At 49.1% G+C, this 22,120-nt stretch overlaps 7 protein-coding genes across 7 annotated transcripts; 6 read left to right on the plus strand and 1 right to left on the minus strand.

Annotated features, from left to right (window-relative positions):
• Positions 1–362: 362 nt before the first annotated feature.
• On the plus strand, positions 363–1,497 carry BHQ10_006911 (uncharacterized protein; the record flags this gene model as incomplete). Its single annotated transcript, XM_040879550.1, has 2 exons — positions 363–398; positions 457–1,497. The coding sequence occupies 2 exons, from the start codon at positions 363–365 to the stop codon at positions 1,495–1,497; spliced, it is 1,077 nt and encodes a 358-aa protein (XP_040735415.1).
• Positions 1,498–2,320: 823 nt separating this feature from the next.
• BHQ10_006912 (uncharacterized protein) lies at positions 2,321–7,040 on the plus strand (the record flags this gene model as incomplete). Its single annotated transcript, XM_040879551.1, has 4 exons — positions 2,321–2,351; positions 2,403–2,542; positions 2,596–6,963; positions 7,014–7,040. The coding sequence occupies 4 exons, from the start codon at positions 2,321–2,323 to the stop codon at positions 7,038–7,040; spliced, it is 4,566 nt and encodes a 1,521-aa protein (XP_040735416.1).
• Positions 7,041–7,545: 505 nt separating this feature from the next.
• Positions 7,546–8,697, plus strand: BHQ10_006913 (uncharacterized protein; the record flags this gene model as incomplete). Its single annotated transcript, XM_040879552.1, has 3 exons — positions 7,546–8,071; positions 8,143–8,414; positions 8,485–8,697. The coding sequence occupies 3 exons, from the start codon at positions 7,546–7,548 to the stop codon at positions 8,695–8,697; spliced, it is 1,011 nt and encodes a 336-aa protein (XP_040735417.1).
• Positions 8,698–9,310: 613 nt separating this feature from the next.
• BHQ10_006914 (uncharacterized protein) lies at positions 9,311–13,508 on the plus strand (the record flags this gene model as incomplete). Its single annotated transcript, XM_040879553.1, has 3 exons — positions 9,311–9,755; positions 9,819–10,105; positions 10,158–13,508. 3 exons carry the CDS (start codon positions 9,311–9,313, stop codon positions 13,506–13,508), a joined length of 4,083 nt encoding a protein of 1,360 aa, XP_040735418.1.
• A 954-nt stretch (positions 13,509–14,462) lies between these two features.
• Positions 14,463–17,320, plus strand: BHQ10_006915 (uncharacterized protein; the record flags this gene model as incomplete). The annotated part of the gene is made up of 4 exons (XM_040879554.1): positions 14,463–14,742; positions 14,867–15,650; positions 15,717–17,103; positions 17,177–17,320. The coding sequence occupies 4 exons, from the start codon at positions 14,463–14,465 to the stop codon at positions 17,318–17,320; spliced, it is 2,595 nt and encodes an 864-aa protein (XP_040735419.1).
• A 374-nt stretch (positions 17,321–17,694) lies between these two features.
• On the plus strand, positions 17,695–18,831 carry BHQ10_006916 (uncharacterized protein; the record flags this gene model as incomplete). The annotated part of the gene is made up of 1 exon (XM_040879555.1): positions 17,695–18,831. One exon carries the CDS (start codon positions 17,695–17,697, stop codon positions 18,829–18,831), a length of 1,137 nt encoding a protein of 378 aa, XP_040735420.1.
• A 118-nt stretch (positions 18,832–18,949) lies between these two features.
• Positions 18,950–21,837, minus strand: BHQ10_006917 (uncharacterized protein; the record flags this gene model as incomplete). Its single annotated transcript, XM_040879556.1, has 7 exons — positions 18,950–19,016; positions 19,067–19,148; positions 19,206–19,462; positions 19,510–20,395; positions 20,449–20,664; positions 20,769–21,448; positions 21,542–21,837. 7 exons carry the CDS (start codon positions 21,835–21,837, stop codon positions 18,950–18,952), a joined length of 2,484 nt encoding a protein of 827 aa, XP_040735421.1.
• Between the last annotated feature and the right edge of the window lie 283 nt (positions 21,838–22,120).

Below are 22,120 nucleotides of genomic sequence, written 5' to 3' on the forward strand. Positions count from 1 at the left end.
GTCCATAAAATTATGTAGAATACTAGCATGTAAATAATATGAATTGAACGGTCGAAGAATGGCCACGGACGTCATGCACTGAAGATTTGCCAGCAGAAAATTCGGAGCTGATCGCTCTAGAGGCTTGGCGAACGGCTCCCCCGGGAACCACCAGCCTCGCTCTCTTTTCTCTCCCTCTTATTTATCATGGTTACATTCCTTCCTCCCTGCCACGCTTTATCTTATCGATCCTCTTCCGACTTCTGGATCAGAAACGAAGAAAGTGAGACGTCAAGAGAGACTCGATCGACTACCGCTTATACCTATTTCTGCCGTTTGGTCTGCAGCGGTGGTCTGCGACCATCGCCTTGAGCGTCATCAACATGGCGCTTCGCATCTTTCGCATTCCGCGCATTCAGGTAAGACGACACACGATCTATGCTTGAAAGTGATCGCCAGCTAACATGCATCATTCAGCGCTTTTTGGTCGTCCTGAGCTTACAGACCGGCGCCTCGCTAATTACCTTGTCATTACTTCTCAACAAAATTAGCGGTCTATATGGACTACTCGCTCTATTAACTGGATATCATCTGTCGCCCATCCAATTATCCATGTACATCTACTCACTGGCCGCCCTTGCCCTCGCCGTGATACTTTTTCCTCATATCAAAAAACAAACGCCTTTCCATTGCTTGGGCCTCGCCTGGCTCTACTTCTTCGATACCGCCATCAACGCCGCGTACACAGTTGCATTTGGTGTGACATGGTTCTTGGTTGTGTCTCAACATAAGCACAATTCGCCCACTACGTCTGGTCCCGGCTCAACGATTGATGATACATCCGGCTTCACGAGCCCGAAATACAATGTCTCGTCGGTACATATTCCTGTCCCCGGAGACAGAATCACAGCAGATCCGGCAGCCTCACCAGCCGGCGTTGCGGATGCAATAACCGGCACTCCCAGTCTCGGCGATGGAATCAAACAACCCGAGAGCTTCGAAAGCATCATTATGATTTCCGTCCTGTTGCTGATTCGACTATACTTTGTCCTGGTCATGTTTGCCTTTGCCAGGCAGACATTGCGCCAGAAGCTGCTAAATGGTTCGCAACCATCCTACAATCAGCTTCCTACGCACAGTCGTGCCACATCAGTGGCAACGGTGGCTAGTGCAGCTGATATTGACCGAGAGCCTTTCCTCCCTGGTACACCCGAAGGTCAGGGTTGGCAAGGAACTCTTGGCCGTGCCATGATTAGCGTTTTTAGGAATTACTGGCTCGCTCCCGATACCTCGGAAGTCGAAGATGCGAGCTGGATGGATGGATTCGGTCGCAGTATGCATACTCGCAACGATCCGACCATTGAAGGCCTAACGGAGCGAGAACGACGTCGCCGGTCTGGCACCGGCCCTCCAAAGCCATCGCAGTCTGTCCTTCAAGCTGCTTCGTTGATGCAGCCCATTGGCGGCGAAGGTGGCAATGCCGGAGTTGACCTTCAAGATCTGAACGAAACTAGATAAATGGGGTTGACTAGACGAGAACGAGTCGAGACAGCATGCTTTTGTCTGATTGGAGTTATTACCATTTTTGTGGCGTTGGACATATCCTACATCTTATATTCGGACATGATTTACTATACGGGATGATTGTTTGAGCATCTTATGCATATACTCATATTTTTCAGCCTGATGTCTTGTCAAGGCAAACGGACTGAGTACTCGAAAATACCTGGAGAGAGAAGATTATTGAACATTGAACATTACGACCAAATATCCGCAGTTCTGCATTGATTGATGTCTGGCGGGGATGATGGCGTGATTGCATGTATATTCACTGGTTGGCGTAGAGGCATATACTATACTAGATAATGATTTGATTTGTGAGATAGTAATGCTCTTTTGGGATTGTAGTGACTGTAGTAACTGTAGTGACTAAGAATCGGGCAGTCGGCCGACAGTTAGTGCTCGTCACGGGGCCCGGCAGAGTGTCCACTCTCCGCAAAAGCGGAAAAGTTTGGCGTGTTTGCATCGATGTCGTGATCGCCTGCCAATCACGCCCGCCGCATTTCCATTGAGCATATTACCCTAAAGGGACATTTTTTTCCTTGACTCCCCTCGTTCTCAATTGCCGTTTGATAGAATACCCGGAGAGTTTCTTTTCTCTTTGGTCTAATATTCTACTCTTCTCTGCAAATATTTTCTTTTTGTGTGACAGTTTAATTGCGTCAAGTATACCATACTATTGCTTGCATACATGTGGTGGTGATATAGATATTCGCCCCCCTCACCCCAGGCTTTTTTTAATTGATACTCCCCACGCTTGTTGTGAGAATTGCTTGTTAATATGGCGTCTGTCACAACCTCCGCACAAGCTGGTAAGATGTCATCGATCATGTATCCGTTTTATGTTTACTAACACACCCCAGTGGCTAGGATCGCCTTCCTTGCGAGCGATGTCATACTCTCTGTCCAGCCATCGCTACAAGCGGACTCCATCTTCTCCGACTCATTGAAATTACAGGCTAAGGACCTTGATCGCAGCGTCTTGTTGAAGGGCACACCAGAGGTATGCTCGGTCCCAACGACTGCATGAGATCATCGACTGACTTGACTATTTAGGTCCGCTCTGTTCGTTTCAATGAAGACCCTCTTCTCTCCGTCTTCCACCCCCTCCAGCAAGGCAAACTAGTCACAGTCACGACATCCTCTCCTGTACTTCTCAATTCAATTCCCCACCTCTACCGACTCGCCAGCTATCCTATCGTCTTGCACGTTGCCATTGAGTCCTCAGACTTCAGCGCCATCAGCTCAATTCGCCAATGCGGATTCACTTTCCTCCAATCCGAGACTATTCAAGAAGCTCAAGACATTGCCTTGACCGCTCATGCTTTGGCTCTCAAGTCTGGAAAGGGTGTTATTCACTTCTTCGATCCCGCCAACTCCGCCAAAGATGCTGCCATCATCCCCGAAGATTATGAGGTTGTCAAGACAGTTTTGGATCTGGATGCTATTCGACCTTCATACAACCAGTCGGCTGAGAGCCAGACTCTATATGCCGACTCTGGACGACTACCGACCGTCTCTGAAGATACCGTTGGAGCCCCCTCTACAGCTGAGTCCGCGCCAGCTTCAACACTCCCCACTACCGTAGCATCGTTGAGCCAGGATGCTTCTTCCGTGGGATCCTCTCGTCGAGACAGCAGTACTGACAGCCATGATGTGAGCTCTGCCGCAACAACTGTGGATGCCTCCAGTGTGCGCCCTGTCAACTCTGCAGATATTTTCAAGTGGTCATCCGAGATTTGGGAGACTATCGCCAAACTCACGAGCAGACAATACCAGGCAATTGAGTATACTGGTCCGCAAGATGCAAAGTCTGCCATTTTTATCTTCGGATCTACCGGTGTCTTTGTTGATGCTTTGAGCGATGCTAGCACTAGCGCTGATTTGAAGGAGGTTGGGATTATTACAGCTCGTCTTTACCGTCCCTGGATCGGAAGCCAGGTTTCAGGCCAAATTCCCAAATCACTCAAGCAGATTGCTGTCCTAGAGCAAGTGCGAAAGACAACCAGGTGGGGACCATCATTCTTGGACTTGCTTTCTAGCTTGTCTTCCGCCCAAGGGCAGTCTCCTCGTCTTGTTGGATATCGTCTTGGTCACGTCGAGTCATCCACCGTCGACCAAGCATTACGCGGCATTCTGCAGAATCTTACTTCTGCGTCACCCATTCAGAACCTCGAAGTTGGAAGCCACGAAGTGCCCACCACAAAGCAAGACCTGGCCCAGCCCGCTCTTGAAAATGCCTACACAAAGATTTTGGATCAACTTTTTGGTCAGCGATTGTACGTTGCCAATCAGCTAGGCGCCAAAAATGCCGGTATTTCTGCTACAATCGCTGCCAGCCCTGAATATGGATTTGGTTCTTTGCTTGCACGATCTGAGCACCGCGAGCGATTCATCGCAGAAGTGGAGGAGGCCGCAAAGTCAGCAGCATTTGCCACTGATAGACCAGCACAATGGCTGTCCAAGTGGGCATTGAGCGCACGGGATCCCTCCAAGGTCAATGCTCTTGCTGAAGATGTTGTTAGCCGCCTAAAGATGGACGGCTCCCAAGTAGCAAGCCAGCTTCTTGAAAACCACAAGCTCTTTTTCAAGGAGTCTCAATGGCTCATTGGATCAGATGCCTGGGCTTATGACCTTGGCAACTCTGGTGTTCACCACGTTCTCGCTTCCGGTGCTAATGTGAACATGCTCATCATTGATTCTCAACCATACTCCGAGCATGCTGCTGCTGACCCTACCCGCAGAAAGAAGGACATTGGTTTGTATGCTATGAACTATGGAAATGCATATGTTGCCTCCGTTGCGGTCTACGGCTCTTATACACAGGTTCTGCAAGCTATGGCAGAGGCTGACCAGTACGATGGACCCTCTGTTGTTGTCGCCTATTTACCTTACCACAAGGAGAACGAATCTCCTTTGACTGTCCTTCAAGAGACGAAGAAGGCTGTTGATATTGGTTACTGGCCACTTTACCGCTGGAACCCCGGCAACGACGAGAACGGAGAGCCCAAGTTCTCTCTTGACTCTGAGCGTATCAAACGCGAACTTGAAGAGTTCCTTCGCCGTGATAACCAGCTTACTCAGCTTATGAGACGTCACCCCAAGTTTGCCAACAACCTTTCTGAGTCTTACGGAACCGAGGTTCGTGCACTTCAGAAGCGCAAAGCCAAGGATTCGTATGAGAAGCTCTTGGAAGGACTTTTTGGCGCTCCTCTTACCATTCTCTACGCTTCCGACAACGGCAACGCTACCAACATTGCTAAGCGATTGGGCAATCGCGGACGTCTCCGAGGTCTCAAGACCTTGGTTATGGCCATGGACGATTATCCTATCGAGGATCTTGCTTCGGAGGAGAACATTGTGCTTATCTCGAGTACCGCAGGTCAAGGAGAGTTCCCTCAGAATGGCCGCGCATTCTGGGAAGTTGTCAAGAGCTCTGGCGATCTCGACCTTTCTTCTGTCAAGTACTCTGTTTTCGGTCTGGGTGATAGCCATTACTGGCCTCGCAAGGAAGACAGAATCTATTACAATAAGCCTGCAAAGGATCTTGATGCTCGTATCTCTTTCTTGGGTGCTAGTAAACTTACTGATATCGGTTTGGGTGATGACCAAGACCCGGATGCTTTCCAGACTGGTTACGCCGAGTGGGAGCCCCGTTTGTGGCAAGCTCTAGGAGTCGACAAGGTTGAGGGTCTGGCTGATGAGCCTCCCCCATTGACCAACGAGGATATCAAGATTGCCTCCAACTACCTTAGAGGTACAATTGTCGAGGGACTTTTGGATGAGAGTACTGGTGCTATTAATGCCAGTGATTCACAACTCACCAAGTTCCATGGAACCTATATGCAGGATGACCGTGATTTGCGTGACGAGCGCAAGGCACAAGGTCTTGAGCCTGCCTATTCTTTCATGATTCGTTGTCGACTTCCTGGTGGCGTTGCTACACCTCAGCAATGGTTGCAAATGGATGAAATCAGCAGTGCACATGGTAATGAGACTATGAAGCTTACCACAAGACAAACGTTCCAGTTCCATGGTGTCATCAAGAGCAAGCTTCGCCCAGCCATGCGTGCCATTAACAAAGCACTGATGACAACACTTGCTGCTTGCGGAGATGTCAACCGTAATGTCATGTGCAGTTCTCTTCCTGAGCTTTCCGGATACCACCGCGAAGTGTATGCCGTCTCACAGAAGATTTCCGACCACTTGCTTCCCACAACCACTGCGTACCACGAGATCTGGCTGAAGGATGATGATGACAAGAAGGTTCTCGTCGCTGGAGACGCCGTCCAAGATTATGAACCTATGTACGGTCCTACTTATCTTCCTCGTAAATTCAAGATCACGATCGCTATTCCTCCCCACAACGACACCGATGTCTACGCTCACGATATCGGTCTCATTGCTATCAAGGGCTCTGATGGCCATCTTGAAGGGTTTAACATGATCGTTGGTGGTGGTATGGGTGTGACACACAACAACAAAAAGACGTACCCCCGAACTGGTTCCATGTTCGGTTTCGTCCCAGCTGATAAAGCACACATTTTCTGCGAGAAAGTTATGCTTGTTCAGCGTGACCACGGTGACCGCAAAAATCGAAAGCATGCTCGTCTCAAGTACACCATCGACGACATGGGCATCGAGGTCTTCAAGGGCAAAGTCGAAGAGATCATGCCTGAGGGTCTTCGCTTCGCTGAGCCACGCCCGTTCAAATTTGTGTCCAACATTGACACTTTCGGCTGGCAAAAGGATGAGAAGGGTTTGAACCACTTCACTTTCTTCATTGAGAATGGTCGTATTGAGGATACCGCCGAGTTCCCCATGCGAACTGGTCTGCGAGAACTCGCCAAGCTCAGCAAGGGTGAATTCCGTTTGACTGGTAACCAGCACGTCATTCTGTCAAACATCGAGGACTCCGACCTTCCCGAGATCAAGGCTCTGCTGGCCAAATATAAGCTTGACAACACCGCATTCAGTGGTCTGCGTCTTTCGTCTTCTGCATGTGTCGCTTTTCCCACCTGTGGTCTTGCCATGGCCGAGTCTGAGCGCTATCTGCCTGTTCTTATCGACAAGCTCGAGTCCACTCTCGAAGAGAACGGCTTGTCCAAGGAAAGCATTGTCATGCGAATGACCGGTTGCCCTAACGGCTGCGCTCGTCCCTGGCTCGCTGAGGTTGCCTTTGTCGGTAAAGCCTATGGTGCTTACAACATGTACCTCGGTGGTGGATACCACGGCCAGCGCTTAAACAAGCTCTACCGCTCATCAATCAAGGAGGACGAGATTTTGGAAATCATGAAGGATCTTTTCAAACGGTACTCGCTTGAGCGCAAGACTGATGGCGAGACACCTGAGCGTTTCGGAGACTGGTGTATTCGCGCCGGAGTTATCAACGAGACCACCGAGGGCAAATACTTCCATGACAACGTGAGTTTTCCCCTTTAGTTTATGGCTTATGATACTGACAACTCATGCAGACTGCCGAAGAAGAAGATGAAGAGTAAATCTCCTACGGTCACAAAAGCTTTTAACGCGATGATTTATGAGAGGGATGAAATCATCTAGCATTATGAATTTGTGTTTAAGACTTGCGTTGAATGATATAATATAGCCTGTTTTTCTTTGTTTAGAAATTGTATTGTATGTTTAAATACCAGGTGATGTCCGAATGTTATTAATTCCAGATAGTTTTCTTCAGACTTGCCATGGGAGTGTACTTGCAATGGCCGTTGTATGCAAATAGAGTGCCACTAGCTAACAGCTCTTATCGATAAGGAGAGAAAAAACGGCCCGCGTCAGAGTCAACCTCAAATAAGTCCCCGCAAGAATTTCTTCCAACTACTTACTCACTTGCGACATCTTGAACTGCTACAATTCTTTGCACCACAATCCTTTAAATAAAAATTTTTTGAACCAAGTACAGCAATTTCCTAGATACAGAGAAGAACGCACCAAACAGTCTCCCACCAAAAAGCGCGCGCCGCACGCGGTCAGCCATTAAAACAAAAAATGGAATCAGACCCGATCGTAGCCTCGTACGACGTCTTCCTCACTGACTCCGATATTCAACGCTACGTCTTCCAATACCCAGACCGTGAAGTCGAAACCAAACACGGCACCGGCGGCCCTTACGACGAACGCCACGGGCAAAAACCCGTCGCACTCAAACTCAAACCCAAAACTGGGCTTGTCGAAATAGACGTTCCGATTGTGACCTCTGCGGGCGTGTATGATGTAAATAGGGGGCTTAAGTATGGGGAGGCAATGAAGCAGTCTAGGGTTTTGAGGGAGGGGGGCTCATTTGGGTTGGCGGGTGGTTTTAATTCGCATTCTTCTACAGCTGGGAACGGGGGAGGAGGAGGTGGTGGTGGTGGGAGAGTAAAGACAGAGGCAGGAGAAGATGTGGAAATGAAAGATGTCAAGGGACAGAATAACAAGAATGGGTCGACGATTTTGAGAACGCAGACATTGGCGGGAAGGATGAAGGAGCCTGTTGATGGGGAGCCGGTTTATATGCTTGGTGCCTTCAGAGGGAGTGCGTTCCCTCCTTCTCATTTCGCTTACTGCTGTCATCTGGAGCTCAATTACTGATTGCGATTTATGTAGCGAAATTCTTCCTCTCTCCCGTCTCGGCGCTAGTCCAGCTACGACCTCAATTACATCATATCGACGCCTCGGACGAAGCGTCGCGGACACGACTGATGCGCGGTAGAAAAGATCTCGAGGAAGATGGCGCGGCGGTACAAGCCGAAGCGCGAGCGGTGGATGTCAAGGTCAAATCCTCAGAAGCCGGTGAGGCTGCACCGGCGGGAAACATCGAACTGTTGAAGAAGATTCAGGATGACAAATGGGAGTCTTACGAGTGGTTTGATGCTGAGGTGCGTTCCTTAATACTCAATACTTATATTCTTGTTTCATGGATTTGCGTGCTAATTGATGGTGTAATAGAGTGAGGAAGCATGGGTTACGTACGAGAATTACATGATTCATCAAGAACCCGAAGATCTGCCGCAGCTAGAATCTGCGGTCGATGGAGAGACGTATCTTGATGTTATGAGTGCGCCGCGAGTTGACCCTGCGAGGCCGGAGATGACGGGCTGGGCGATGAAGCAGAATAGAAGGAAGCAGAAGGGGTTCATTGATGTTGATGTTGATAGCTGATGAAGTTTGTCATTTGTTTGTTCGAGGCCTAGTCAGCCGTCGAATAGCTCCGATTTGTATTCATGCATCTGATAAGAAGGGCCGCATATTCCCATAGTATCGCCAATACAGACAACTCACTTGCAGCATTATTAGTCCCTGTTCTTAAAAAGATGAAAGTGATAGGATCGCCACGACCCACTCCAGCTTCCCCTTTTTCTAGAACTTTAGGTGGGCATCACATGACTCGCACAATGCCATTGGCCGGCTGCAACCCGACGGCCCGATTTGATCGCGCGACAATCTAATCGTTTTTTCTCTTCCCTTCCTTCCTCCAGACTTTTTCATCGCCATTCATCCAACTGTCGTCCTCTTTTCTTCTTTCCCATTCTCTATTTCATTCCCGGCTTGCCGATTAATTGCACACAGGGCAGGAGAGATCATCCTCTACCCCTTTTCATTCTTTTTTGCTGTACTTGTTTGACTGTCAAGCGTGGGAGATTTCTATTGCATTGCGTCCTTTCTTCACGTCTTCAATAACAAAAGTACCATTACAATTGTTTTATATCGACCAATATACTCGACTACCGATGCTTTTTCAATAATCCGCGCGACTTGTTCAACAACAGCAACCATGTTGCCTCGTGCCGCCCGTCGCCGAAATCCCCTTCACCAGCTGCGCCTCTCGACCGAGCAGCTAACTCTACCATGGCTCTGTCCAGCGGCCCTCCGGCCTCATACTCAATCACACCGGCCGGGAAATAACGATTCAAATGTCTCTACTCCATCTGCATTACATCGTCGTTCTTCCTTTTCGCAGTCTAGACGACACCTGGCAACCGCAACAGATGGCGTGCCACTCTCATCGAGTGCTTCCCCCACTCCGTCCTGGTTGTCGCCGCTTCTAGGACAGACCATGTATAGCGAMCCTGCCATTATGATCCAAGAGAGCCAATTGATTACCACGCCTACTTTGAAGAGAGTCCGTGGTATCGGTGGCTCACTCGAGGAGATGATGGCCCGGTTTCATGTTCTGCTCCAGACCCGAGAAATTGAAAAAGCCGCACAGGTTCTCGATCGTATGTCGACCGCTTTTTCGCATGGCGATCCTCGTTTTCTCGATTTGCACAATCAATATATAGAAGCTGTCGTGGCTGGKATGATTGAGAATAAGCGTACTGGAGACACGCTGAAAAAGGCATTAAGTCTGCAAACCTGGTTTGAGGTCAAGTTACCGCAAGGTTTCTTGAAGCCTAATGCTAGGACGATGGCAATTATGCTGAGAATGACGCTGCGTTTGTTTCATGGTTCGAGGCGCGATCGGACGGTGAGGAGGTACTGGAATATGGTGAAGCAGAATAAGTTTGAGGTTGAGGTTCTGTCTATGCCTGATCTTTTGACGGAGCGGGATTTGGGCGAGATCTCACAGGTATTATTCTATCTCGGGCATTTTTCAACGACAAGTGAAACTGACGATACAGATATGTCCTAATGAACTACCAAATTTTGACTTGGCAATCGAAGACGAACCCGAGCTTACCACGGAAGTGGCCCCGACTCACGAAGACATATCTGTTCGCGCGACCAAGCAGAAAGGTCTTGGTCTTTCGTCTTTAAAGTCTACTCTATCGGTACTTCCGGATTTTGCCAACGCTTTCGAGACAGATGACTTCGACTCGGAAGAAGCAAAAGCCCTGCAGCGTAAAAGGCAAGCAGATCTAGAAGGTAAAGCTGTGGACACCGCCAAAAAGCGCTGGCAACGAGAGATGGAGACTATGAGATCCGCCGGTATCGATACGTCTGGTGGCGGCAAGTCGATAGCTAATTTGTTGGAACAATGGTACAACGATTTGGTCATCAAGGTCAAAGAGGAAATCAAAATCCATGGATCGTCAGAAAAAAGCTCGAAAGTGTTGTCCGAAGACAAAAATCGGGAATACACCGACTTCCTACGTCTTCTACCACCTGACACGTTGGCTGCCATTACAGTTATGCACATTATTCAACTTTTCGCTCGAGCAGGTGTTGAGAAAGGTCTCAAGGTTCCTACAATCATGACATCCCTTGGACAAGAAATCCAGAACGAGTTTGTTGCTCAATCCATGATCGCCAAGTCGGAGCGTGATTCTCGTCACCAGAAATTTATCAAGCAGGTTGTGGAAAATAGGAAGAAAAGGTCAGGCCGTGTCAAGTTTAAGAAGCTCTTTGAGGAATTGAAAGGCGACAGCCGCCTATCGAGTCCGGATACAATCGAGTCCGAATATAATTGGCCAATTGACGTGCATGCTAAGGTGGGAGGCGCTTTGCTATCTTTGTTATTTGACTGCGCCAAAGCACCAGTGTGGCAGGAAGATCCAGAGACCAAGAAACGTGTCATGGTTATGGAACCGGCTTTTCAACACTCGTATGAGATTAACAGAGGCAGAAAGTTTGGTTTACTACACGCTCATCCCGAGGTCACACGAAGACTTATTCGCGACGCTCCTAATGCCGTCTCAGCTCGTCATATGCCCATGCTTGCGGAACCTGCGCCATGGACTGGATTTGACAAAGGTGGATTTCTTGCACAGCGCAGCCCGATTATGCGCACAACACCTGGAGACAGTCTTCAACAGTCGTACATGAAGAAGGCTTTAGAAAACGAGGGACTTCCTGAAGTTCGTGCCGGTTTGGACATATTGGGAAAGACCGCATGGACTATTAACAACGACGTGTTTGATGTTATGCTAGAAGCATGGAACACGGGTGAAGCCTTTGCCAAAATTCCTCCTCTCGACCCGCAGATTACCTTACCAGAGAAACCCGCAGATGATGACGTTGAAGCGATGAAGGTATACAACAACAAGCTCCGGGAAGCGGAGAACTTGCGATCTGGTCTCCATTCTCAGAGATGTTTTATCAATTTCCAGATGGAGATTGCTCGTGCATACAAGAACCAGACCTTCTATCTACCTCATAACATGGATTTCCGTGGCCGCGCTTACCCACTTCCAGCATATCTGAACCAAATGTCTGCCGATAATGCTCGATCTCTTCTTCTCTTTAAAAAGGGCAAGGCTCTTGGCGAGGCTGGTTTGAGGTGGCTGAAGATTCATCTATCCAACGTCTACGGTTTCGACAAGGCCAGTCTCCAGGAAAGAGAAGAATTTACGATGAAGCATCTGGATGATATTCTCGATTCAGCAAACAATGGTCTCCATGGTCGTAAATGGTTTATGGAGGCAGAAGATCCATGGCAGTGTCTTGCCGCATGCTGCGAACTCCGCAACGCGCTTCAACTAGAGAACCCAACGGAGTACATGTCGCGATTGCCTGTTCACCAAGATGGCTCTTGCAATGGTCTTCAACATTATGCGGCATTGGGAGGAGATATGGAAGGTGCTCAACATGTCAACCTGGAACCCGGTGATCGACCCAAGGATATCTACACTGGTGTCTCCGACTTTGTCACCGAAAAGGTCGCGCGGGACGCAGCAGCAGGGCACGAAATTGCCAAGCTTCTCGAAGGGAAAATCAAGCGTAAGATTGTCAAGCAGACGGTCATGACCAACGTATATGGTGTTACTTTTGTTGGTGCCATTCGCCAAGTCCGTCGTCAGATTGCTGCGCATTACCCGGGCCTTGAAGAGGTTCCCGGTATTAGCAAGTATATCGCTAGCGCTATTTTCGAAGCGCTCAGCACGATTTTCAGTGGCGCCCATTCTATTCAGTACTGGTTAGGTGACTGTGCTACCAGAATCAGTCAATCTATCTCTCCGGATCAACTGGACTTGCTTGCCAAACATGTCTACCAGGACGACATGTCAACCAAGGACGATGCTGAGACTGACCCCTTGAAGATGTTCAGATCTACTATTATCTGGACCACGCCTCTAGGCCTCCCTGTTGTCCAGCCCTATCGTGCCGTGAAGTGTCAGCGTGTGTACACCACTTTGCAGACGCTGAACATTATCCAGGATTCGACTTCAGGCAATGTGTCTAAACGCAAACAACTTCAGGCTTTCCCACCGAACTTTATTCACTCACTGGACGCCACCCACATGATGTTGTCCGCTATTGAGTGTTATCGCCAAGGACTCGTTTTCTCTGCTGTTCACGACTCGTTCTGGACCCATGCATGCGATGTCGACAAGATGAATATTGCTTTGCGGGACTGTTTCATCCGCATGCATAGCGATGATATCGTCAAGAGGTTGGCTGCCGAGTTCCGCGCTCGCTACGAAGGTCATATGTTCCTTGCCAAGATTCCCGAATCCAACCCTGTCGCACAAGCAATTGCCAAGTACCGCAAAGAAAAGTATGGCAACACAAAGAAGAAATACTACGTCGATGAATTGCTCTTGGAGCATCAACGACAGACGTTTTTACGATCTGATAATCCCGTATTGCAAGAAAGGGGCCGTGCGATGGTTACAGCGGCAAGCATTTTTGAGAGCGTGGGTGGTAGTCACAACGACTTGGCCATTGCCTCCACACTTGGTCAAACTGGCACAGGTAACACTACGACCGAAAAGCGAGCAGGTGTATTTGGTAATGCCGTTGTTGATGACAAGGATCCAGCTGTGGCCAGCTTGTTCTCTGACCTTGATCCTCAATACCTCGATGCTGAGATTGATGCCAAAGCCCGCGAGGACGTCGTCGGCGAGGAAAGCGCGGAGTCTGCTACGGAAGAATCAGAACCATTCGAAGACGAGGTCGAAGAAAAACTCAAGCCTACGAAGACGAAGAACAAGATGGAGTGGGCATGGTTACCACTCCAATTCCGCGATATTCCCAAAAAGGGAGAATTTGATGTCAAGCGATTGAAGGACAGTCAGTACTTCTTCAGTTAGACGTCTTTACTTGTCTTGTTTAAGCTGTACATATATGGAGTTGGTTCTACGGATTTTGTTTGCATTTGTTGAGGAGTTTTTGTACGATTGATGGCGAAGGAATATCTCATGTACTAGAAGATGGTGCGTGACTGTATATATACATATAAGAATAAGAATAATTACTTTCAACGCCGTCCATTAAAGAAATCATCTTTCTCGGCACTCMCCTGCCTATATCAGCCATACTAAACCTCCTGCTCTCGTATTCAACGAGCACTAGCCCAGAAAGACCTTCCAGCCCCGCACTCTCGCTGTTAGCGTTGTTCGGGGTAAGCGTCAAATTAAGGAAAGGATGAAAATCTTAGACTGGCCATTCCCCGTCTCATTTAGCTTTGCTCCGCTATTCGCCTCTTCCTCCTCTTCTCTTCTCTTCCTTGTTCCCTCGGATGGTTCAGTCGGCAGTTTAAATATCTGGTTGAGCCGACATTTTTTCCTGGGGTTGTTTCTGCACGCTGCAAAGTCAAGCCACGCTCGAGCCTCTTATCAATCTATCCAAGTACGCCGTACGTACTAAGCGAACTAACTCAGCTCTGCCCATCTGGAGCTGGTGCCAGATATTTAACCGGTGAGCTATTTCTGACTCGGTTGCATTAAACTCTCTGGCTATACCGGCTGTTGGTTCTTGAGCGTCCGACTCCATTGTCTCGACTTTTGTCGTCTTGTATACATCATCTTATTTTGTTACGTTAGCGAGGCAGTTGTTAAATCGCAGTAGAGACTCGGCCTTCTCTTTCTTTCAAAGAAAAGAATAAGGTCGGTCTCTGAGACCCTTTCGTCGCATCGACCGACCTGTAGGCGGTTGGAACGGCTCCACGCCATGTCTTCAGAATACAGATGACAATACAGTGAAGTGGACTTCGGTTTAAGAACCTTTATTATCATTCGATACTTCGATTCAAAGTTTTTATTGCAATGGCACAACCGTCGCAGACACCCGGCTTGGACACTCTCGCCGAGAGCTCGCATTACGCTCTGGAGCAAATGCGTCTTGCGCGCGAAGTCGATATGAACAACAGCAGTAGCAGCAACGGCAACAATGATTTCGTCAAAAAGGATAATAAGGCCATTGCGGATTCTGGCTCAAGAATGCAGATTATGCGCAGTCCGCTTTCAGATACGAGGGCTGGTATTCGCAAGCATTCTGCTGATACGGCGGCGGTGCGGCGCCGGATTAGTCGAGCTTGCGATCAGTGTAATCAGCTACGAACGAAGTGTGATGGGCAGAGTCCTTGTGCACATTGCACCGGTGAGATAGAATGTCACATACAAATTTAATAAATTGCTGAGGCTAATTCAACATCTTTTCGGGTCGGTAGATTCCGGTCTGAGTTGCGAATATGCTAGAGAAAGAAAAAAGCGCGGAAAAGCATCAAAAAAAGATATCGCAGAAGCCGCTGCGAAAGCTGGTGGTGGTGCTCGCGAACCTGGTACTCCCGGCTACGAGACGGTTCCAGATCAGTCATCTCAATTGTCGGCGGTCATGGCCTCAGAGTCTGATGCGCGGCTGAGTCAGTCGAGACGCTCGTTTTCAGCGTCGCAGGTCGCAGACCAACAACCGGGTCTTGCTAGTCTGCGCGAACTTGCGCAACAGCAGCAACAGCAGCAGCAGCCATCACAAACGAGATCAAGACAGTTCTTCCCATCGAACATGAATTCAATGACGATGAATGGATATGGACAGGTGCAGAATGTAGATCGATCGTTCATTCAGATGCCTGATCTGCGAGACTTGCAGCCGAGGTCGCCATCTGCGATAGTTCCGGTTGGGTTAAATGGGTTTCACGATGCGTACATGGTTGATCACGCGCCGACCAATATGAATCAATATCAATACCCACAGTCTGGAGAAGAAAATACAGCAAACCACTTTACTGGCCTCACTCCTCCTGTCCAGTCGCCCGGGTGGTTACCCTTGCCTGCGCCATCCGTGGGGTTTCCATCGCTGAATATGTCGAATGGTTTCACTAGCACATTGAAATATCCCGTGCTAGAGCCATTGTTACCTCATATTGTTTCGATCATTCCGCAGTCGCTGGCGTGTGATTTGCTCGACCTCTACTTTGCCAGCACGTCTGCCTCACATATCTTTCCCCAGTCACCGTACGTGGTAGGACACGTATTCCGAAAGAAGTCGATCCTACATCAAACTCAACCACGCACATGCAGTCCCGCTTTATTGGCGAGCATGCTCTGGGTAGCAGCTCAGACTAGCGATGCGCCGTTTTTGACATCACCTCCGTCAGCGCGAGGAAGGGTCTGTCAGAAGTTACTGGAGCTTACAGTTGGCTTGCTACGACCCTTAATACATGGTCCTACGCCCGGAGAAACGTCGCCTAATTACGCTGCCAATGCGGTCATCAACGGAGTTGCGCTAGGCGGATTCGGTGTATCTATGGATCAGCTCGGTGCACAAAGCAGCGCTACCGGAGCAGTCGACGACGTTGCCACATACATTCACCTAGCGACTGTGGTATCAGCCAGCGAGTACAAGGCTGCAAGCATCCGCTGGTGGGCTGCAGCATGGTCTCTAGCACGCGAACTAAAACTCGGACGTGAACTTCCGCCAACGCCCTCGCAGCCTCAGAATCATGACCGAGATGGCACTATTGAGATAGAGCCCAAACCGACGCGAGATACGAGCCATGTCACCGAAGAAGAACGAGAAGAACGTAGGCGAATATGGTGGCTTCTCTACGTGATGGATCGCCATTTGGCGTTATGCTACAACCGGCCGTTGACATTACTGGATAAAGAGTGTGAAGGGTTGCTACAGCCGATGAACGACGATATTTGGCACAGAGGCGAGCTTGTGAATGCCGGTTACCGACGAGCAGGTCCCAGCTTTGAATGTACAGGCCACGGCATGTTTGGGTACTTCCTACCGTTGATGACTATTCTTGGTGAAATCGTCGATTTGAATCATGCGCGGAACCATCCTCGGTTTGGTATTCATTTTCGAACGAGCGGCGAGTGGGATAGTCATACTGTGGAGATTACTCGACAGCTCGATGTCTACGAACAGAGTCTACGCGAGTTTGAGACTCGACATACGGCGAGTTTGGGCATTGGAAATGAGGGCGCTGCTGATGCTGGATTCAATGCTACAGCACCCACAGGGATTGATCATGTCAGTCCATCAGCGAGATCGTCGAGCACAGTGGGATCCCGAGTCAATGAATCGCTTATGCAGACCAAAATGGTCGTCGCATACGGCACCTACCTCATGCACGTTTTACATATTCTGCTCGTCGGAAAGTGGGACCCGATCTCTTTACTAGACGATAACGATCTCTGGATTTCATCAGAAGCCTTCATCACAGCTATGGGCCACGCCGTCAAGGCCGCCGAAGCAGCGTCCGATATATTAGAATACGACCCAGATTTGAGTTTTATGCCATTCTTCTTCGGCATTTATCTCCTACAAGGCAGTTTCCTGCTACTGCTTACGGCCGATAAATTACAAGGCGACGCTGACCCTAGCGTTGTCAGGGCATGCGAGACGATAGTACGGGCGCACGAAGCGTGCGTTGTAACACTGAATACAGAGTATCAGGTTCGTCATTGTGTCCCTTTAGCCTATTCTCCCCCAATTTTTTTTTTTAGTTATATTGCTGACGACGTTGCAGCGCAATTTCCGAAAAGTCATGCGTTCCGCACTGGCACAAGTCCGCGGCCGCGTCCCAGACGATTTTGGCGAACAGCAACAACGACGGCGCGAGGTTCTCGCACTTTATCGCTGGACCGGTGACGGCAGCGGATTGGCTTTATGATCAGTCTATACCCAGGTAGTATGTAGTTTGGCGTGGAGTTGAAAGGATTGGGCAAAAGTTGGTTTGACTTTGATTCAATTTTGCTTTTTGTGGAGCTGCGTGTCTGGTCTGGTCTAGTCCGGTCTGGTCTGGTCTGGTGCGCACTGAGTTGGTGATTTATCGAATACCCCTGTACATTACGAAAAACTTCTTTGCTTTTTTTTTACTGGCAGGATGTTGGTGTACGGAGACATGGATCGGATGGKGTATTTAGGCTAAATGGAATGTAGGTAACGTGATTGATGTGATTGGATGTCCGTTATGACGTTGTTGCGATAAGCTTATCGCTGTGTACACCTTCAAGCACTTCCTTACGATGTAGACAAAAGAGCAAGATGCTCTCCACCCCAATCCGAACAGGAGCTGGTCTCCTCTTTAAATGTACATCATCCTCCCCTCACATATTCTCACAGACGACAACAAAGACGCGAATCTTCAAACGCCACCTCGGCATCCCACCTCAATACCTCCTCGACGACTACACCCCTCGCTACCAAGTCCTCACCTCCGTGCAAACCTCCCAGAAACGTTCCTCGGCCTACCGCCACTTACGCCAATGCAACCTCTGCCCTCGCCTCTGCAATGTAAATCGCTACGAGACTACGGGGGTCTGCCTAATCGGCGCGTCCAGCGTCAAAGTCAACACAATCGCGCCACATAGGGGCGAAGAACCTTGTATCCAGGGCCACAACGGTTCCGGCGCCGTATTTTTTTCCGGTTGCAATCTGCGATGCGTATTCTGTCAAAATCACGACATCGCGCATCAGCGAAACGGCTTCGATCTCACGCCGGAGGAGTTGGCGGAGTGGATGCTCAAACTGCAGGATGTGGGCGGCGTACACAATATCAATTTCGTAACGCCGGAGCACGTTGTGCCGCAGGTCGCGTTGGCCATCTTGTCTGCGCGGGAGATGGGGCTCAAAGTGCCAATTGTGTATAATACGTCGTCGTTCGATTCGCTAGAGTCGTTGGAGTTGATGGATGGGTTGGTTGATATTTACCTTCCTGACTTTAAAGTCTGGGATCCGGCTACGTCGAGACGGTTACTCAAAGCGGAGAATTATGCGGATGTTGCGCGCGAGTCGATAAAGGAGATGTATAGACAGGTGGGCGATTTGAGTTTTACGTCTGATGGGGTTGCGAAGAGAGGGGTGCTTGTGAGGCATCTTGTTATGCCGGGGAAGGAGGAGGAAGGGAAGAGGATAATGCAGTGGTTGGCGGAGAATGTGTCGAGGGGTTTGTATGTGCATGTTATGGAGCAGTATCATCCTGATGCGCATGTAGGGAAGAAACGGAGGACTAGACGTGTCACTGAGCCCGGCGGGATAGAGGAGGAAGGAGGAGAGGTTAGGTATGCGGATATAAATAGAGCGGTCACGGATGAGGAGTTGGGGTCTGTCAGAAAGGCAGCTGAAGATGCTGGCTTGTGGAGGKTTTGTGATGTTTCGGACAAACCTGGGTTTCACTTATGATCTGGACCCGTCAAATGGGAAATAGTTGAGATTACTTCCTGCCAATCTGCGTAGCCTCAGACAAACAGAACTAAGTATCAAGTGCTAGAAACATGTACTCGTCAATATTATAATACAATCAAAGGTCCCGGACAAGTCTTGCTCCGACCCAAGCATATGGGTAGTTGTGCTGGTACCAGTTCACACTATCACATGTCAGTATGTTTCCAGTCGATACGACTGGGGTTCAACTCACAAACTGGTCCGTCCTGCAATGCGAGGATGCGTAGCCCACGATCCACCCAGCACAATGTTGTGCTTTCCATCGAAGAAATCGGCTACAATGCCAGGTGAGAATTCGCTTTACAGATGATTTCAAGATAAGGTAGACGCACCAGTGTATCCAGGATAAATCTTCATCTCCTCAAACCCCTCATGCGCACTCAGCGGCGTGCTGGTCCATTCCCAAACGCCGCCCATTTCACCCTGTCCTGCTAGTCTGTCACCATTCGTGGTCACAGGGACCAGATGCCAGTCCTTGAATCCGACGTTTGCGCTGGAAAGATCCACGAACAGAGACTCGGACTTGGTGTCATTGTGGCGGACAGGGCCATTTGTCGGGCTTTCACTTTCGATAGTCGCGTGGCCATTACTATCCAGGTTAGTCCTACACAATGCTTTCTTCCGGTTGCTACTTACCTGAGACCGTCGACACTTGGTTGTCCATTGAGTGTCGCAGCATGCTTGTAAATAGACCTCGCTTCCTCAAAAGTAGGAAGCCGACACTTCTTCCATTCGGCGTAGCCGGCTAGTTCATCGTATGACGCCATGACCGGCCAGTCGGCTGCCCATGCAAACGAGACTGGTCCAAAGACAGTGCGCACCGCGTAATTATCCATGGAATTGCCATGTCCGTTCGATACGCCATTGGTATGGAGTCCGTTGAACGTGTTGTTCCAGCTATTCGCAGCTTGAATAACCCAAGACGCGGGGATGCGATGAATGTCGTTCTCTTTCAGGTAATGAGCGTATTCTCTGTTTGTGATGGCTCGTGCCTGGGCTTCGAATGCGTGCACAGTGACGGATCGTCTGGGCTTCTCATTGTCCCATGCGAATGACTGTGCCGGCATCTTAGTCAAGTCCGAGTCGTCCATTCCGATTATAATTGTTTGCTCTGGAATTCTGAACCACTGATTTGGCTTAGCCTCTAGCTCTGCTTGACGCGCAATGCCCTCAAAGTCAGGTTTTTCAAATCCCAACGGAGGCAGAATCTTGTCACTTTGCAGCAACATATATAAAAACGTCTCCAAATGCATAGCCTCATGCTCGAGCCCGATCCACAGAGCCTCACCGAGCAATCTGTTTTGTGGCAAGTCTTCCGTTCTCAGGAGAGACTGCACCCGACTGCGGACTTGCTCTTGGTAGTTAAGGATTTCACCCAGGGCAGGCCATTCGTCAGGTATCTCACTGTGGTCATGGCATTGTTCTGGGTTGTCCACATCAGGGTCGATTCCGCGTTCAAAGATTTGCGGATAGTACTTTGGGTCTGTTGGTTTGCCGCGCGTAGCACGGGTCAAGTGAATGTCTGTGAAGTTAAGTTAGCAATATTAAAAACCAATCCGAGCTGAACTGACTTACCAAGAAAGGTGGGAATATGTCCAAAGTAAAAGATCAAAGCGTTTCTTAGCTTGATCGGTTTGGACATCAACTCGTCTCGTGGGACCATGGTCTTTGAAACGATGTCCCAGGCTGTCCAGATTGATCTCCATTCTTCCCATGAGGGCACGGGACCAGGCGCATACTCACTGGGGTGAGTTGGGAAGGCGACGTTGGCGGGCGAAAGCATGTTGAGATCTAAGCAAGTTAGGCCGTGATGAATGGTATAGTGTTTACTGGGCTAATCAAGCAGTATATGAAATATCTATGCATATGCAGATGATGCGGGGAAATCGACTTACGATAATTGTCATGGCTATTTCCCAATGCAGCCACATTGATAAGCCCCGCGTTGCGCCACAATTCCTCCCTTTCATGAGCGTCGTACTTGTACGCTTCTTCAAAGATGATCTTCTCGCCCTTGGGAAGTGATATCCCATTGATCGTCACATCTTGCGTAGGTACATAAAACGCGCGGTGACACCCATCAACCTCGTCATACAAGCAATCAACCTCCCATTGGTCCGGCTTAAATGCATCGTAGCCCAAAACTTCATTAGCATGAACTAGGCCATTTAGATAGAAGCGGCGGGKGGTGCCCTTTGAATCATTATAAGCGCGGTAGACTCTATCTTTATCCTTACAGCCATCCAGGCCAATGATAAGGGAATCGGTAGGGCCGAGGACCTGGGAGTATTGACGCAAGAAACTTGCTGCATCTGCATGGCCAAAATTCCCAATAGATGAGCCTAGTGAGAGAACGCACGTGGGCCGTTTCCTATTCTGCGGATTCTTCAGCCACTCCAAGGCATCGTCGTAGGTGCCGTGCAGACCCTGGAAGCGGACATATTGGTACGATTGAGGCGAGACCTGGGCAAATGTACGCTGCAGCTCCTCTAATGATAGATCCAGGGCGTAGTAATCTACTCGCTTCTGCAAGCTTTCAAACTCTCTTAGTAGAATCTCGACTTTACGAAGGTTCCTGTACATGTGTTAAATCCGGTGTATTAGAAGGGATGAGGCCTCGACAGCTCTACATGTGTAGACTGATATTCGGCATTCTTAGGGAACACACCCGCTACCTAATTCCACCAACTGCGACTGATCGGGTAGTCTCTCAGCAATGGTTCTTGCATGTTTCTCCAGCACCTCAATTTCGGTGTTGGTCAAATAGTATTCATCTAAATATGTAATCTCTTCAAACAGCCGTAACCCAACAGTATCGTATAGCAGCAGGGTAGGAAATGAGCGAGGCGTGCCGTTTGGAGGGTCTAAACCGTCCTGAATAGCAGAGGCTGCTGAGAACGTAGTATCATTCTCGCGAATGTCCACGATATTGACCGAGCCATTCGACAGAAGAGCTGGAGACATGACGATTGTTAAGTAGAGCGCTAATAGTACTTTCGTATATCAAGGGTTCGAAGAGGAATATACCTTGGAATAGGATTGATTAAGGTGCAACTGATCAAGCCACCGGGCCTATATATATATAAATACAAAAATGAGTTACCTGGAAGTCGTACGTAATAAAAGTATATTACCGGAAGTCTCACAGAGGCCAAAGAATATATCTCATCAAGACACTAGAGTCAGCTAAGACTAGCTACCCCACAAAGCCATGGGTCAGCAGCCACTGGCATCGATGGATCGAGAC

This window comes from Talaromyces amestolkiae (assembly GCF_001896365.1).
Source record: "Talaromyces amestolkiae strain CIB chromosome Unknown scaffold13.1, whole genome shotgun sequence".
Lineage (NCBI taxonomy): Eukaryota > Fungi > Ascomycota > Eurotiomycetes > Eurotiales > Trichocomaceae > Talaromyces > Talaromyces amestolkiae.